At 39.3% G+C, this 17,288-nt stretch overlaps 1 protein-coding gene across 8 annotated transcripts in view; it reads right to left on the bottom strand.

The window, feature by feature from the left end:
* Positions 1–16,151, bottom strand: part of LOC139366455 (thyroid hormone receptor-associated protein 3-like) — a 30,624-nt gene extending 14,473 nt beyond the window's left edge. For all 8 annotated transcript variants that reach the window (XM_071103971.1, XM_071104005.1, XM_071103979.1 and 5 more), the window contains exons 1-2: positions 15,704–16,151; positions 7,668–7,789 (exon numbers count right to left, since the gene is read on the bottom strand). Coding sequence is in view for 5 of the 8 variants with exons in the window: in XM_071103988.1 (XP_070960089.1) it covers positions 7,668–7,759 (92 nt within the window). In the remaining 3 variants the exon portion in view is untranslated. The remainder of the gene's footprint in view (positions 1–7,667; positions 7,790–15,703) is intronic.
* Positions 16,152–17,288: the final 1,137 nt, after the last annotated feature.

Here is a 17,288-nt window from a genome sequence, read left to right as displayed (position 1 = left end):
GTGGCATAAGCACAGCTTAATAAATGCCTTATATATCATATTAAATTGAGGCTTCGCAAAGCATTTATAACCTTGTCAAGCATCTTGGTAGAGCATTGCAATGCCAGGATAGTGGTTTCAATTCCCGGGGCCACCCATACTTAAAAATGTATTCAAGCATGACTGTAAGTCGCTTTCATTAAAAGCATCGGCAAAACTTGATATATTACATTATTCTAAAACATTTCTAGGATGGCCCAACTTATTTCCTTATATTGGACCTGACCTCAACTTCCCACAAAATGCAGTCACGCACAGCCAAAAAACATTGGTGTGGCCTTTTAAAATCAGTTAGAATTTTCACCTAATTCCATTTTCTCAGTTTAGTTTTTCCAGGATTCAGATTTCCCCAATATTTTCAAGTTTTTCCTCAGTTTTTTCCCCACTTTTTTAATAGAAAAACAACAACCTTACATTTTCTGTGTCCACAACAATGCTCAAACCACATCAGGGGATGAGTTTTGAGGTCTGTGAAAAATCTAAGAAACTTCAATTTTTTTGTGTAGTTGCCCTTTAATTCAGTGCTCATGCCCTGCACTGTTGTTTGGTTAGAGGGTTTTCCGTAGTGCAGTAATCGCACATGTGATGATTATGTATTCCATATACAATGATTTGTATTGTGACCGCCAATGGAATGGGTGGAGTAAATGGCCAGCAACACTTCATATTATTCAGAACCCCAAGAAATGACACCATATATACAGTACCAGTCACCAACTCATTCAAGGGTTTTTCTTTATATTTACTATTTTCTAAATTGTAGAATAATAGTGAAGACATCAAAACTATGAAATAACATCATGTGGTAACCAAAAAAGTGTTAAACAAATCAAAATACATTTTATATTTGAGATTCTTCAATGTAGCCACTTTTTGCCTTGATGACAGCTTTGCACACTCTTGACATTCTCTCAACCAGCTTCATGAGGTAGTCACATGGAATGCATTTCAGTTAACAGGTGTGCCTTGTTAAAAGTTCATTTGTGGAATTTCTTTCCTTCATGAGGACAGGGGGCAGTATTTTCACTTTGGATTAATTGCGTGCCCATAGTGAACTGCATCAAACTCTGTCCTAGATTGCTAATATATGCATATTATTATTACTATTGGATAGAAAACACTCTGAAGTTTCTAAAACTGTTTGAATTATGTCTGTGAGTATAACAGAACTCATAGGGCAGACAATCTTCCAAACAAGGAGTGAAATTCTGAAAGTTGGAGCAACTTTGACGTCATCGCCCCCTCCTTTCCCAACAAGATATGGATCTGGAAGCACTTCCTACGCCTTCCACTAGATGTCCTCATTCAGTAGAAAGTGTAATGGAGCATTTGCTGTGAACTTTGACCTAATGGGAGGGAAAATAGTCAGTGTCGCAACAGAATTCCATTTTGCTGTGGCGCATTTCTCTGTGGGTGCTACGGCTGTTCCATTCGGCCCCAGATGAAAACGTATGATCCGGTTGGAACGTTATTGGATATATATGATAATAACATCCTGAAGATTGATTCTCTACTTAGTTTGACCAGTTTATTCGACCTGGAATATATCTTTTGGAAGTTTTCGTGCGAGTTATCTTGAACCAGCAGTCAGTTTTTGGGCACGTGAGCTGAAAGTGATAGCAAATGCAGCTATTTGGACACTAGTATTGGACATTATGGAACAAAACAACGATTTATTGTGGAACTAGGACTCCTTGCACTACATTCTGATGAAAGATCATCAAAGGTAAGGGAATATTTATGTTGTAATTTCGTATTTCTGTTGACTCCAACATGGCGGTTACGTCTGAGCGCCGTCTCAGATTATTGCAATGTTAGGCTTTTTCCGTAACGTTTTTAAAAAATCTGACACAGCGCTTGCATTAAGAACCAGTGTATCTTTAATTATATGTAGAACATGTATCTTTAGTCAAAGTTTATGATGAGTATTTCTGTTATCTGGCGTAGCTTTCTATAATTCCTCCGGATATTTTGGAGGCAGTTCTGAACATGGCGTCAATGTAAACCGAGATTTGTGGATATAAAAATGCATATTATCGAACAAAACATAAATGTACTGTGTAACATGTCATATGACTGTCATCTGATGAAGATTTTCAAGAGGTTAGTGATTCATTTTATCTCTAATCCTGCTTATGTGATTTTATCTTTGGCTGGAAAAAAATGGCAGCGTTTTTTCTTTGGTTTGGTGGTGGTCTAACATAAATATATGTTGTGTTTTCGCTGTAAAACATTTCAAAAATCTGACATGGTGGGTAGATGAACAAGGTGTTTATCTTTCATTTGAGGTATTGGACTTGTTAATGTGTGAAAGTTAAATATTTCTAAATAATATTTTTGAATTCCCTGCGCCACCTTTTCAGCTGAACGGGGGGGTGGAGTTCCCTGGTTGCCCCAACAGGTTTTAATGCGTCTGAGCCAATCAGTTGTGTTGTGACAAGGTATGGGTGATATACAGAAGATAGCCCTATTTGGTAAAAGACCAAGTCCATATTATGTTAGCTCAAATAAGCAAAGGAAAACGACAGTCATTCATTACTTTAAGACATGAATGAACGTTAGACCGGTGGAAATCTGTCCTTTGGCCTGATGAGTACAAATTTGAGATTTTTGGCTCCAACCACCGTTTCTTTGTGAGACAGAGTAGGTGAACTGATAATCCTTCCATGTGTTGTTCCGACCATTAAGCATAGAGGAGGTGTGATGGTGTGGGGGTGCTTTGCTGGTGACACTATCAGTGATTTATTTACAATTCAAGGCACACTTAACCAGCATGGCTACCACAGCATCTTGCAGTGATATGCTATCCCATCTGGTTTGCGCTTAGTGGGAAGGCCCTAGAAATTGTAAAAGACTCCATACACCCTAGTCATACTCTTCTCTCTGCTACCGCACGGCAAGAGGTACCGGAGCGCCAAGTCTAGGTCCAAAAGGCTTCTCAACAGCTTCTACCCCCAAGCCATAAGATTCCTGAACAACTAATCAAATGGCTACCCAGACTATTTGCATTGTATATAGCATCGCTACTGTTATTTTACTGCTGCTCTTTAATTATTTGTTACTTTTATTCCTTATTTTTTACTTATCTATTTTTTACTTAACACATATTTTTCTTAAAACTGCATTGTTAGTTAAAAGCTTGTAAGTAAGCATTTCACTGTTGTATTCAGTGCATGTGACACATACAATTAGATTTTTATTTGTATTTCAACAGGACAATGAACCAAAACACACCTCCAGGCTGTGTAAGGGCTATTTGACCAAGAAGGAGAGTGATGGAGTGCTGCATCAGATGACCTGGCCTCCAAAATCACCCGACCTCAACCCAATTGAGATCATTTGGGATGAGTTGGACCAAGGAGTGAAGGAAAAACAGCCAACAAGTGCTCAGCATATGTGGAAACTCCTTCAAGACTGTTAGAAAAGTATTTCTCATGAAACTGGTTGAGAGAACGCCAAGAGTGTGCAAAGCTGTTTAACACGTGCTATTTCATAGTTTTGATGTATGCACTACTATTCAACAATATAGAACATAGTAAAAATGAAGAAATACCCTTGAATGAGTAGTTGTGTCCAAACTTTTGACTGGTACTGTACATTCTATAGACCCTACAGAGTACTCCCTACAATACTGCGGCACCCAGAATAGTTCTTGCTCTATAACCTGTTGAATCTATGGGGGCGCTATTTCATTATTGGATAAAAAAACATTCCCGTTTTAAGCGCAATATTTTGTCACGAAAAGATGCTTGACTATGCATATAATTGACAGCTTTGGAAAGAAAACACTCTAACGTTTACAAATCTGCAAAGATATTGTCTGTGAGTGCCCCAGAACTGATGCTACAGGCGAAACCAAGATGAAACTTCAAACAGGAAGTGAACAAAATTTCTGAGGCGCTGTTTTCCATTGTCTCCTTATATGGCTGTGAATGCGCCAGGAACGAGCCTACACTTTCTGCCATTTCCCTAAGGTGTCTGCAGCATTGTGACGTATTTGTAGGCATATCATTGGAAGATTGGCCATAAGAGACTACATTTACCAGGTGTCCGCCCGGTGTCCTTTGTCGAAATTGGTGCGTAATCTTCAGCTGCAAGCATTCTTCCATGGGATTCAGAGGAGAGAGCAGACTTCCACGAACGTTATATCATCGAAGAGATATGTGAAAAACACCTTGAGGATTGATTCTAAACAACGTTTGCCATGTTTCAGTCGATATTATGGAGTTAATTTGGAAAAAAGTTTGGCGTTTTGATGACTGAATTTTTCGGTTTTGAACAAAACGGAGCGATTTCTCATACACAAAGAATCTTTTTGGAAAAACTGAACATTTGCTTTCTAACTGAGAGTCTCCTCATTGAAAACATCCGAAGTTCTTCAAAGGTAAATGATTTTATTTGACTGCTTTTCTTGTTTTGTGAAAATGTTGCCTGCTCAATGCTACGCTAAATGCTACGCTAGCTATCAACACTGTTACACAAATGCTTGTTTTGCTATGGTTGAAAAGCATATTTAGAAAATCTGAGATGACAGTGTTGTTAACAAAAGGCTAAGCTTGAGAGCTAGCATATTTATTTCATTTCATTTGCGATTTTCATGAATAGTTAACGTTGCGTTATGGTAATGAGCTTGAGGCTGTATTCACGATCCCGGATCCGGGATGGCTAGATGTATGCACTACTATTCAACAATATAGAACATAGTAAAAATGAAGATATACCCTTGAATGAGTAGTTGTGTCCAAACTTTTGACTGGTACTGTACATTCTATAGACCCTACAGAGTACTCCCTACAATACTGCGGCACCCAGAATAGTTATTGCTCTATAAGCCAATATGAATTCCATAAACAGTGATTTGCATTGGGGGCATTTATTTGACCTTGGAACATGTTTTAAAACCCAAATTTAATGCATATTTCACTTAAATATGAACAACTATTGTTAATGTTTAGACAATCATTTTTCATATATCATTAATATCATTAATAAAATGCATGTTGTTGACACTTTTATACTGTTATGTCGGGGGACTTTTATTTTTAAACTTTTTGAAATTCAGTTACTCTGAAGTACTTTTTTAGTGTTGCTGATGAGACGCTGGTCATGTGATGAGTACGCAAATCAAATGCCCAATTGTGGTGCCAACCGGACAGCAAAAAACAAGCAAATAAACCTTTATTTACTGTAATTTAAAGTAGTTAAAGGGTTGAATTAGATTATATACTGTAGCTACCTCAGTCGTTATTTAAAATAATTTCGGGTACTTTACGGCAATTGCTAGCTAGATTAAATTTAGGAAGCTAGCTAGCAGGCTCAGCTAAATAACAATCCCCTTAGATACATCCACATCTCATAGTTACGTCATGAAATGTGTAAATGAAAGAGGAATATAATAATATGAATATAATGGATTTTCCCATCTCCCCATTTAGTTTCTGGCTCTGCACAGAAATGCCCTTATCCAGATGGTGTGACAAAGACATTTCCTAACAGACATGCTAACTTTCTTTGTTGTTACTTTTAAGGTTGGAACCAACATCCAGTACCTCCATGAGGCAGAGAGGCAAGAACCATTTGTCCGCCATCTCAGGGACAAGCTGCACTATTCACAGTTATGTGTAATGTTCAATTGCTGGACTTGAAACTTAAAGAATTTGTATTGTTTCAAAAATGTGCATATGAAAGGACATGTATGTGTTAAACATGTCTTTGATGTTTATTTGTTAGTGATAATTAATTTGTGTTTACATCATAAGCCTTGATGTATGTGTTAGGAATGACCAAAGGTGTCTGACTTTATAGTAAGTACAGCATCATATGACTTTATTGTTATTTAACTAGGCAAGTCAGTTAAGAACAAATTATTATTTATAATGACGGCCTAGGAACAGTGGGTTAACTGCCTTGACAGATTTTTACCTTGTCAGCTCGGGGATTCGATCTAGCAACCTTTCAGTTACAAAATGTTTCTGACTTTAAATTAAGTAAAGCATCATGTGATGTAGTCTTAATGGATGTGCTATGAATGACCGAAGATGTCTCACATCAAACAAAGTATTACAGGACACTACATAGTGTCAATCAATAGGTTGTTAACGTTCTGCTGATTTATGAAGGTTCTCTCATGATCCACAGGTTACTGTAAGGTATTTAAATGGGTTAATGGACCTGCAAAGCTTTTGTGTGTGTCAGAGCCAAAATGATTTGGAGTAGTCCAACCTGAGACCACCGCAACAGGTATTCCTCGTCTGATCCCATGCTGGAGACCAGGGCTTGATTACAACCTGTTACAATGGTGCCAACATTTTGTGGCTGATCTTTCAGAGGGGGAGTGGGTGAATGTGTCAAAGACCTGATGGACCCAACACCACACGGTATGGCTCGTTTTTGTCGTGTGCGTGTTTGTGCACTGAGGAACATGTAACTTGGCTCCAGAAGAAAGACACTTTCAATTTCTTTATGTTGGGAGCTTTCATCAAGATAAGTGTTTCTTGGTGTAACATCGTCTCCAGGCTACTGCACACACAGCACATATAAGCCTGGGATATCAACCATTCATCAACCATTCAAAGTGGGATAAGAGTGACCATTTAATTCTAAAGGAGTGACCTTACTGAGTAAACTATTTGTCATTGTCACTAGCTAACACAGTAAAAAAAAATATATTATGGCAAAACCCTGCCCACTTCCACAATTTATCTTCTTAAAATTAGATTTTAAATCTAACCATAACTAATAAAAGCCACGTTTGATGCGTTGGTCCTCCAGAACTTCCGCACATTTGGGTGGAAGGGTCTGCGAATGAGATTAGGGGTCTTGTGACTAACATTACTTTATTTTAAGCACATGGTTATATCACATTCGACATAGTGATTTATGTCACTTTTGACATTGGTGATTATGTCACACAGTCATGCCACATTTATGGACCCTTTATAAAGCATGATATAAGGTAATAGATACTTTGTAACACATTTATGACTCAGCTTTCATTTGACACCCAATTAGACATACTCCTATGAACTTCACATGTTGGTGATGACAAATTAAACATGCCATGCACACAATTTGACATGCTCAAATGAACTTCACATGTTGGTGATGACAAATGAAACAGGTCATGCATTGAGGCCCAAACATAGCATGCATAGTCCACACATAACTGTTGGAGGTCAGCAACCAATCAGGAGCATTTAAAACCTTGACTAATCAACATAGCAGCAACCGTTGTCGGGTCAAAAGCATTTCTTACAATCTATGTGTAGCATATCTGTCAAGACGCTGTCAGCAACTCTTATCTCTTTTCGATTTATCACTCGTTGCTTTCCATATAGACAACAAGACGGAAACAATCTTTCTCAGAAAAAGTGTTCCCTCCCCTCTTGTTTCTGTTTCAAAATCTTCTTCAAGCTCTCTACGCATGTGATAACCTATTGTGAAATTTATTGACAGAAAATAAATACTTCATATGTCCTTATAAGGTGGAATATGTTGCCTCATCCCTCTTAACCTGACAATTTATAGACAAAATAATATGAATTCATAACAATGCCCTAGTTTGAGGTGGTCCGTAATTTGTAGGTAAGCAAGTTAGATCAGTTACAGTAAGTTACGTTGTTAGCCACCTGTAGCGATGCTTCCGAGATCTGGATCGTGAGCTGCTTCTGGAGCGGGAGTGGGACCGAGACTTAGAGGCTGACTTCATTGCCTTGGACATCACTGCAAGCTACCTCTTTGAGACAACAGCCTGTCAGACAAACAGAGGGGGGGAGTCAGTGATCATGAGCATCTACACAATTTCAACATTTCACCCACCTTTTAATAGGCCCACATAGGCAACATTGAATAAGTAGAACAAGGAAAAATGTAATCAGCTAAAGTGCTGGTCATAGGATTAATAAACATGATTGACTATGATTTCATTTTTGCGTACAAAAACTGATATTCTTCAATGAGGCCTACTACATAGGAGATACCCACGATTTAATATAACTTAACAAGATCAAAGATTCTTCACAACATATTTGAAGATTTAGAGCAAAATGGCTGTGAACGAGTAAAAGTGGGCAAATCTGTAAATCACTGTGACCGAAGTGTCAGGTGGCAAACTACAACCAGACGGCTAGGCCGCTGAATGATTATCTACAGTTACTGCAGAAACAGAGGGATTAAGATAAAGAGCTGTGACTCCAGAAAAAGAGACAAAGCTTTTGCGCAAAAATGTACAGTGAATCAACTTTAAAAGAAGTGCAAAAAAGCTACTAGCGTACACTAACTATTACTGCCAAAAAACTGTTGGAGAACAGTGTGGATACTGCAGCAAGTAACATAACCAGTTTCATGTAGTCAGTCAAACCAGTTTCAGTAGTCAGCCATTTGCATTAAGGAATCTGTTTCATTCCAGTGATGAGACTAAACATTTGACTCAGACTCAAGCGGCGCGTATTAGAGGTCGACCGATTAATCGGAATGGCCGATTAATTAGGGCCGATTTCAAGTTTTAATAACAATCTGTATTTTTGGGTGCCGATTTTGCCGATTTAAAAAATATATTTTTTTATACCTTTATTTAACTAGGCAAGTCAGTTAAGAACACATTCTTATTTTCAATGACGGCCTAGGAAAGGTGGGTTAACTGCCTTGTTCAGGGGCAGAACGACATATTTTAACCTTGTCAGCTCGGGGGATCCCATCTTGCAACCTTACAGTTAACTAGTCCAACGCTCTAACCACCTGCCTCTCATTGCACTCCACGAGGAGCCTGCCTGTTACGCGAATGCAGTAGAAGCCAAGGTAAGTTGCTAGCTAGCATTATACTTATCTTATAAAAAACAATCAATCAATCATAATCACTAGTTATAACTTCACATGGTTGATGATATTACTAGTTCATCTAGCGTGTTCTGCACGATGATAATAATCGATGATTTAACAAAAGTGCATTTGCAAAAAAAAGGCACAATCGTTGGACGACTGTACCTAACCATAAACACCAATGCATTTCTTAAAATCAATACACAAAAGTATATATTTTTAAACCTGCATATCTAGCTAAAAGAAATCCAGGTTAGCAGGCAATATTAACCAGGTGAAATTGTCACTTCTCTTGTGCTCATTGCACGCAGAGTCAGGGTATATGCAACAGTTTGGGCAGCCTGGCTCATTGCAAACTAATTTGCCAGAATTTTATGTAACTATGACATAACATTGAAGGTTGTGCAATGTAACAAGAATATTTAGACTTAGGGATGCCACCCGTTAGATAAAATACTGAACGGTTCCGTATTTCACTGAAATAATAATGTTTTGCTTTCGAAATGATAGTTTCCGGATTCGACCATATTAATGACTAAAGGCTTGTATTTCTGTGTGTTATGTTACAATTAAGTCTATGATTTGATAGAGCAGTCTGACAGAGCGATGGTAGGCAGCAGCAGACTCGTAAGCATTCATTCAAACAGCACTTTCGTGCGTAGTTCCAGCAGCTCTTCGCAAGCACAGCGCTGTTTATGACTTCAAGCCTATCGGCCTAATGGCTGGTGTAACCGATGTGAAATGGCTAGTTAGTTAGCGGGGTGCGCGCTAATAGCGTTTCAAACATCACTCGCTCTGAGACTTGGAGTAGTTATTCCCCTTGCTCTGCATGGGTAACGCTGCTTCAAGGGCGGCTGTTGTCGATGTGTTCCTCGTTCGAGCCCAGGTAGGGGCGAGGAGAGGGACGGAAGCTATACTGTTACACTGGCAATACTATAGTGCCTATAAGAACATCGAATAGTCAAAGGTATATGAAATACAAATGGTATGGAGAGAAATAGTCCTATAAATACTATATTAACTACAACCTAAAAACTCCTACCTTGGAATATTGAAGCCTCATGTTAAAAGGAACCACCAACTTTCATATGTTATCATGTTCTGAGCAAGGAACAGCTTTTTTACATGGCACATATTGCACTTTTACTTTTCCAACACTTTGTTTATGCATTATTTAAACCAAATTGAACATGTTTCATTATTTATTTGATTTTTATTGATGTATTATATTAAGTTAAAATAAGTGTTCATTCAGTATTGCTGTAATTGTCATTATTACAAATACATATTTTTTTTAATCGGCCGATTAATCGGTATCGGCTTTTTTTGGTCCTCCAATAATCAGTATCGGTATCGGCGTTGAAAAATCATAATCGGTCGACCTCTAGCGTGTATACCATCCCTGGACAATAAAGTAAACAAGTTCAGGGCGAGGATCTCCTTCCAGAGAGACATCAGGGAGTGTAACATACTCTTTTTACAGAATCATGGCACTCTCCAGATATATTGTCCCCGTCCATTCAGCCAGCGGGGTTCTCCATCCATCGCGCAGACAGGAAGAAAAATCTCTCAGGGGAAAAAGAAAAGCGGATGGGTTTGTTTCATCTTTAACAACTCATGGTGTGATTGTGGTAATGTACACGAACTCAAGTCCTTTTGTTCTCCCGATCTGGAATACCTCCCCATCAAATGCCGACCACATTATCTCCCAAGATAATTTTATTTGGTTATCATCACTGCAGTGTATATTCGACAGTACATGGACAAAATGGAGTTGCAATTCAAAGGTCAGGATTTGGCATAAGCAGCATGAATCCATGGACCCATCATGCCTTGTACAGGCTGGTGGCAGTGGTGTACTGGTGTGGGGAATGTTTTCCTGGCACACTTTAGGTCCCTTGATATTATTTGAGCAACAAAAGTTTCCAACACCTTATAGGCCCCGAATAATTTTGTCTGTTCTGGAGGCAAAGAGAGATCCGACCTGGTACTAGATGGGCGTACCCAATAACTCTGACATTGCTCGTTCTGATATTTTTTATATTTTTTTATTTAACTTTTTGGATTATGTGCGTATAGTTTCATATTGCTAGGTATTATTACTGCACTGTTGGAGCTGCATTGTTGGAGGATTTCGCTGCACCTGCAATAACATCTGCAAATACGTGTACGCGACCAATAACATTTGAATTGATTATACAAAGTTACAAGACATTACTGGAGAGCTTTATAAGTTAACAACCTGAACAACTGGGCTGCCAATAAAGAGAAGGGAAGAGGTCATTCTGGCTCTCCGAAATAAACTAATTGAAAGGATAATGCTCATATGGTGCCAGACCAGCAAGTGGATTGGCTCATGAGAGTTGAGAAGATGATCTGATTATTGGGCCTAATGCAACTGCCAATCAGTGGCCCGAGAATGTCCATTCTAGAATAGCACAATCAGTGCCTAACATCTTAACATGTTCCTTACCTCTGTGGAGGGTAAATACGATTCCTTAAGGGGATTCTGGCTATATTCTGAGAATGACTCATATGATCCAGCAGATGAGGTTATTCAGTCTATGGACACTCTCCATGGCATATGATCTTCGGTCTAAGTGAGTAGGGATCAAAACATTTACTTTTCATTTTGAGAAGCATCTGAGGGGGAATGCCGTGAGGAGGAAATTGCAGACTAAACATTGCGAGGACTTCAAAAACGGTGCACCGGTATCAAGCAGCACATGGTGGTCGCAGAGTATATCCCTGCTACTATTTTGGTGAGTACTGAAATGGATCCCTCCTCCTGCTACTCCTCTATGGTGCTCCTTCCCTCGCTTTTCTTCATTGCAGACTGCGCTTGTTATTTTTGGCTTCCAGGGCTAATTTCCTGAAGGCACTGGAATATACTTTTATTCTTACCGGGCACATTTCATGACCAGCATTCAGAGCGTGCTCCCGTATCCACATTTGGAAAATAAAGGGAACCTAAACCCTGGTCAACAGATGGTATGGCATATTATGAAATTAGACATTTTGCAAAGTACTCTCCGCAGAAGACCTTTATCTCCTAGTCATACACAGTTGACTTAATACACATAGCCTATGGCTGTATAAGTGCATATACTGTAATACCAAGAATTTGTTTAAAACTCATTAAACAAACAAGAAAAACATATATTTTAAGGGTTCTCTCGGGACAGGTTTCATATGGCTGAGAATAAACCTTTCTGAAAGCTTTCAAATGCCTGTCAAATGAAACGAAACAAGATGGGGGCCATAACTGTGCATTCATCCACTAGGTAACTTGAGTATAATCACTTCCTTCACTTAATTTTGTGTGACTGGTTTATCTTACAGGTAAAACCGTGTAGCGCATTGCCAGGGCCAAAACTGGGCAAACTGGGCATTCACTAGGTAACTCTTGTATCATGTATCATCATTTTTAACTTAAATAGATGCTCCCCTGAATTGTGTGTGACTGGTTTATCTTACTGGTAAAATGGCAAGGATATGTGTAGCCCATTCCAGGTGTAGTTAACTGTAACTTAATAAATAATAAGTGTCAGTAAAGTGGGATGAATCATGGGTCCATTTCAGTAAGAACACAGTGACCCACTTCCAACTGATAACCAGAGGCAGCTGCCTGTCTCCTCCTCACAGAGTGTGCTTCCCAGCCTAATCACTAGGATTTAAACATCCAAAAGGCTGTAACAAGCATCTACACTAATTATGTACCCTCTACTGGCAGACACACAAAAACACCCACCCTGGTGCAAAGAGTGACAGCTGCTAAAGCCCGGTCACCTGTTCATTTTATTTAAGGGCAGAAGTTGTTGCGAACAATGGTTGGGCAACTCGATACAGCAGCAAGAATATAAGCAGACACACCCCGCTCAATCAACTACTCTATCATTAAGACCTGGATGCCTCAGAAGCAGCTGGAATCACATTTGGCAACTATATGGACCACTGAGACAACACTCTCAACAGCAACTGTCACTGAAATGTGGGCATCATTGTCAGAGTGTCAGAGTTTTCCCTCAAGACGTGGCTTTGTTGAGGCGGTTCATGGATTGCCAAGCGGACTCTGCTCCTGGAGTCAAGATAGACTGTGTTAGCTTCCTTCCATACAGTTCCATGGACATCAGAGGATAATTATTATGTTTGTTAAAGTTGCCTTATTACCAAATAGGCTCATTGTAACTTGATTTAGGCCTATTGATAATGGAACTCTCAGATAAGAATTAACTCAACCAACGACTGCGTCATTGTGATTTTCTGAGGCAAACTCAACACTGACCGAAGCTGACAAACCAACATTGAATTGGACAATGCAACAATAATCATTAAATACCAAACAAACAAATAAAATCACTTAATAACTGAAAGGCTGAGAAAGTTATGTGGTTTATTTTCTCAGAGTGAGAAAATACAGAGTGAGAAAATACAGGGCCCCATAGCAGTGTCCTCACTGAAAGTTCAGTGTCTGTCTACATCAGACAGTCCCTCTATTGGATGCAAACCGCCACAGCGAATTCACATCCACTCCCACCAATGGAGTCGGATCCATGTGCAGTACATATAATCACTCTTTCTTCCCACTTGAGATTTCTTAAAAAACCTCAGTCAGCGCTATAATCAGTATGTTTATTTCTTGCTGTAAATAGGCGGAAAGTTCATATCTGTGTGAGCTTTTGATTTACACAACTGTTGTCCTGAAAATACATAGCAGAACATTACTGAGGCATCCTCAAATTGCGAGGACATGCTTCTCAACTTGCTGCTATCAAGATGGACCTCAACAGCTAAAGGTCCTCTCCATTTTGGTCCGTTGTGAACAGCATGGCAAGTGGCCAGCTATCGTTCCTTATATCAGCAATGTGATGAGATGATGTATATGTTAGGTATTGCCCATTGACAGACATTTTCATTCAAATGTAGTCTAAAGCTGTAGATATCTGATGTATTTGGTCAACTTTCAGTGTCAGCCATTCTACCAGGTCCAGAGTCGTTACATTCACACACAAGTGATGTTACCCCAGAGTTGACAGAGTCAAAAACAGAGTCAAAAAATCAAATTGTCGACTTCTCCTGTGAACTCCCCCTTTTCTCATCACATTTTGCGTCTGTCTGAAAAGAAATGTCACGTAAGTTGCGAATCCTGTGAAAAGACAAGTGTTGACACAACATCCTGTAGATACAACACCTTGACACTGGAGAGTACCAGTTACAGGGGTGTCCTCAAATGTACACCACACAGAATAGAAGGCATCACCCATGCATTCACAACATCAACTGTAGACTAGTCAACAACAGAGCATACATACTGTAAAAGACCACAAGGCCGATTACTGTAAATCCTATTGCTTTTACAATGATCCCCATTAACAGCAAATAGAAAAGTTATTCTTATTAAAAAAACAAGTGACAGTACAGCACAGCCTCTTTGTTATAAGGACCTGTGTCAGGATACCGGTGGGGATGTGGTTACACCTTTCTTATCTGTGTACATTTGAACAGATATTATTTGCATTAAGAGAACAATAAACCAGGACCTTAGAGCAAACTGCAACAGGATATGCTATGATGTAGTGATTATTTACGCAAAGGGCGGCACAATTAAACATGTCCCATTTTTTACTCATAAATAATTAGAAATTATAATTGGGGGGTGAACTATGAACTATGACTGGGTGTTGCTCTATGCAACTGATGCATTTATGAAGAAAGCTGGATACCTCACTGGCTGACTGAGCTCTATCATTGCTGATCAATCAATTGACAACATGAAATGCATTTAAAGTGACATTGAGCTGTTGACTTTCTGGGGCTTGACGTGATGGGCATTCCGGTTATTTTCAGTGAGCCGGCTCGTTCGGCTCAGCTCACCAAAAAGAGTCAAAATAGTTTGCGATAGTTTGACTATGATTGGTGTTAAAACAATTCTAATTACATTTTTAAATGAAACCATCTCTACCTTAACCACAATGTATTTAAAAATGCATTGGTTTGTTATAAAAAAATGCGTTTAAACATTTGCATTTAAAGTATAAGTTTTTAATGTATATAAACAAAGTGCATATAAATCTAATCATTCAAAACAAATACAATCTGAACAGCATAATATAATACTGCACCATATCAAAGAAAAATAAATAACAATGTGCAAAACTGTAGCATCCCACTTAAAACATTAAACTAGTCCCTCTTTTCTCTATCGTGTTTATTGCCATGTTATAACCAGCAGCACACAACAATGCTGACCATATGTTGCTTTTATGAGAGATTTGCATTCAGAAATGCAAGCTGCCTCACTTTCGAGGGGCTGATGCGGTTGCTTCTCTCAGTAATTATTTGTTTCAAGAAGACCCTCTGAGGTAACGGATGTGGCAACTATGCAGAGTCTCCCTGTCATGACTTTAGTAAGCCGTGGGTAGACAGAGGCCTTGTTCTTCCACCAGCTCAGAAGATCTGCAGATCTTTCAGAACGAATGTGTGCACTTGAGTATTTAGGACTACATTATTTTATTTATTTATTCGTTCTTTGAATTAGTTAATTTTATTAATTGAAATCTTTTGATCATTCATATCTTATTTTTTAAATATTTGTATAAATAGATTCGGCTCTTCTGATATATGAGCCGGCTCCCAACGTTCACCAACGTTCTTAGAGCTGACTCGTTCGCGAACGACCCATCGCTAGTAGCTTGACAATGGTGTCGAATAAATGAGAAATACAAACATAACATTACACTGTATCATGCCATGAGAATAACCTCACAAGTAATACATTATAGCATATATAGTAGCTGGTGGGGATAAAAGGACATACTACAGCAGGGATAGACAGGCTATAGCTTACCTCCGATATTTATGTTTTTTTCACGCTCCTTCTGGCGGGTCCGGGTCGTACAGCTTCTTGGTTGACAGTCGGCGGAGGATCCGTTGCTGTCACACAGTCAACCAAGTAATTTTCGATGATAGGTTGCAGTCCGAACAAACAGGCCAGTTGAGCTAACTTTGGCTACTGTGTGTCAAGCATCTTATTGACCGAAAAATGTGCGGGAATGACGTTTATCAGCTCGTTCAACAAGCCTTTTATCAGGTCCGTTTTGTATTCATGTCACATTAAATAACTACAGCAGTTGTAATGCGACACTGCGCTGTGCGCTCACGAGGAATGAATTCAAAGTGGAGAAATCATCCGAGAACGCATACAATACGAAGCTATAGTACTGGCTACAGTAGAATCTTCCTTCGCAGCGCAGCAGGGGGTGTGAGTGCTGCTCAGTGCTCAGTGCTCAGTGCACGCAGGTCAAATGTCCTTCCTGGTATTCCCTCGTCAAACATACGCAGCATGTAAAGTGTTGGACCCATGTTGCATGAGCTGAAATAAAAGATTCCAGAAAATTTCCATATGCAAAAAAAGCTTATTTTCTCTCAAGTATTGTGCACAAATGTGTTGACATCCCTGTAAATCAGCATTTTTCCTTTGCCAAAATAATCCATCCACTTGACAGGTGTGGCATATCAAGAAGCCGATGAAACAGCATGATCATTACACAGGTGCACCTCTTGCTGGGGACAATAAAAGGCCACTAAAATGTGCAGTTTTTGTTGTTTTAGAGAATTTGGCAGTACGTCTAACCAGCGTCACAACCGCAGACTACGTGTATGGCGTTGTGTGGGCAAGCGACTTGCCGATGGTGCCCCATGGTGGCTGGTAGTGTTATGGTATGGCCAGGCATAAGCTATGTACAATGAACACAAGTGCATTTTATCAAGGGAAAATTGAATGCACAGAGATACCGTCACGAGATCCTGAGGCCCATTGTCATGCCATGCATCCGCCACCAACACCTCATGTTTTAGCATGATAATACACAGACCCATGTCGTAAGGATCTGTACAGAATTCATGGAAGCTAAAAATGTATCAGTTCTTCCATGACCTGCGTACTCACCAGACATGTCACCCATTGAGCACGTTTGGGATGCTCTGGATCGACGTGTACGACAGCATGTTCCAGTTCCCGCCAATATCCATCAACTTCGCACATCCATTGAAAAGGAATGGGACAATATTACACAGGCCACAATTAACAGTCTGATCAACTCTATGCAAAGGAGATGTGTTGTGCTGCATGAGGCAAATGGTGGTCACACCAGATACGGACTGGTTTTCCAGTCATTTGAAATCCATAGATTAGCGCCTAATGAATTTATTTAAATGGACTGATTTCCTTACATGAACTGTAAAACTCCCTAAAATCTTTGATATTGCTACATGTTGCGTTTACATTTTTGTTCAGTATAGTTACACTTTAGCAACATGTTTTCTGTTTCATCTCCAGCTGGGAGTTACACTGTAACAAAGTCCACCACAACTGTTACAATTTGCAGTCACTACAGTGCTTCTGCAGAAATGTCATTGGTCATGTACGTTGC

Source organism: Oncorhynchus clarkii, chromosome 2 (genome assembly GCF_045791955.1).
Source record: "Oncorhynchus clarkii lewisi isolate Uvic-CL-2024 chromosome 2, UVic_Ocla_1.0, whole genome shotgun sequence".
NCBI lineage: Eukaryota > Metazoa > Chordata > Actinopteri > Salmoniformes > Salmonidae > Oncorhynchus > Oncorhynchus clarkii.
The sequence above is the reverse complement of the archived record's forward strand: the minus strand, read 5'-3'. Positions and strand labels throughout refer to the sequence as shown.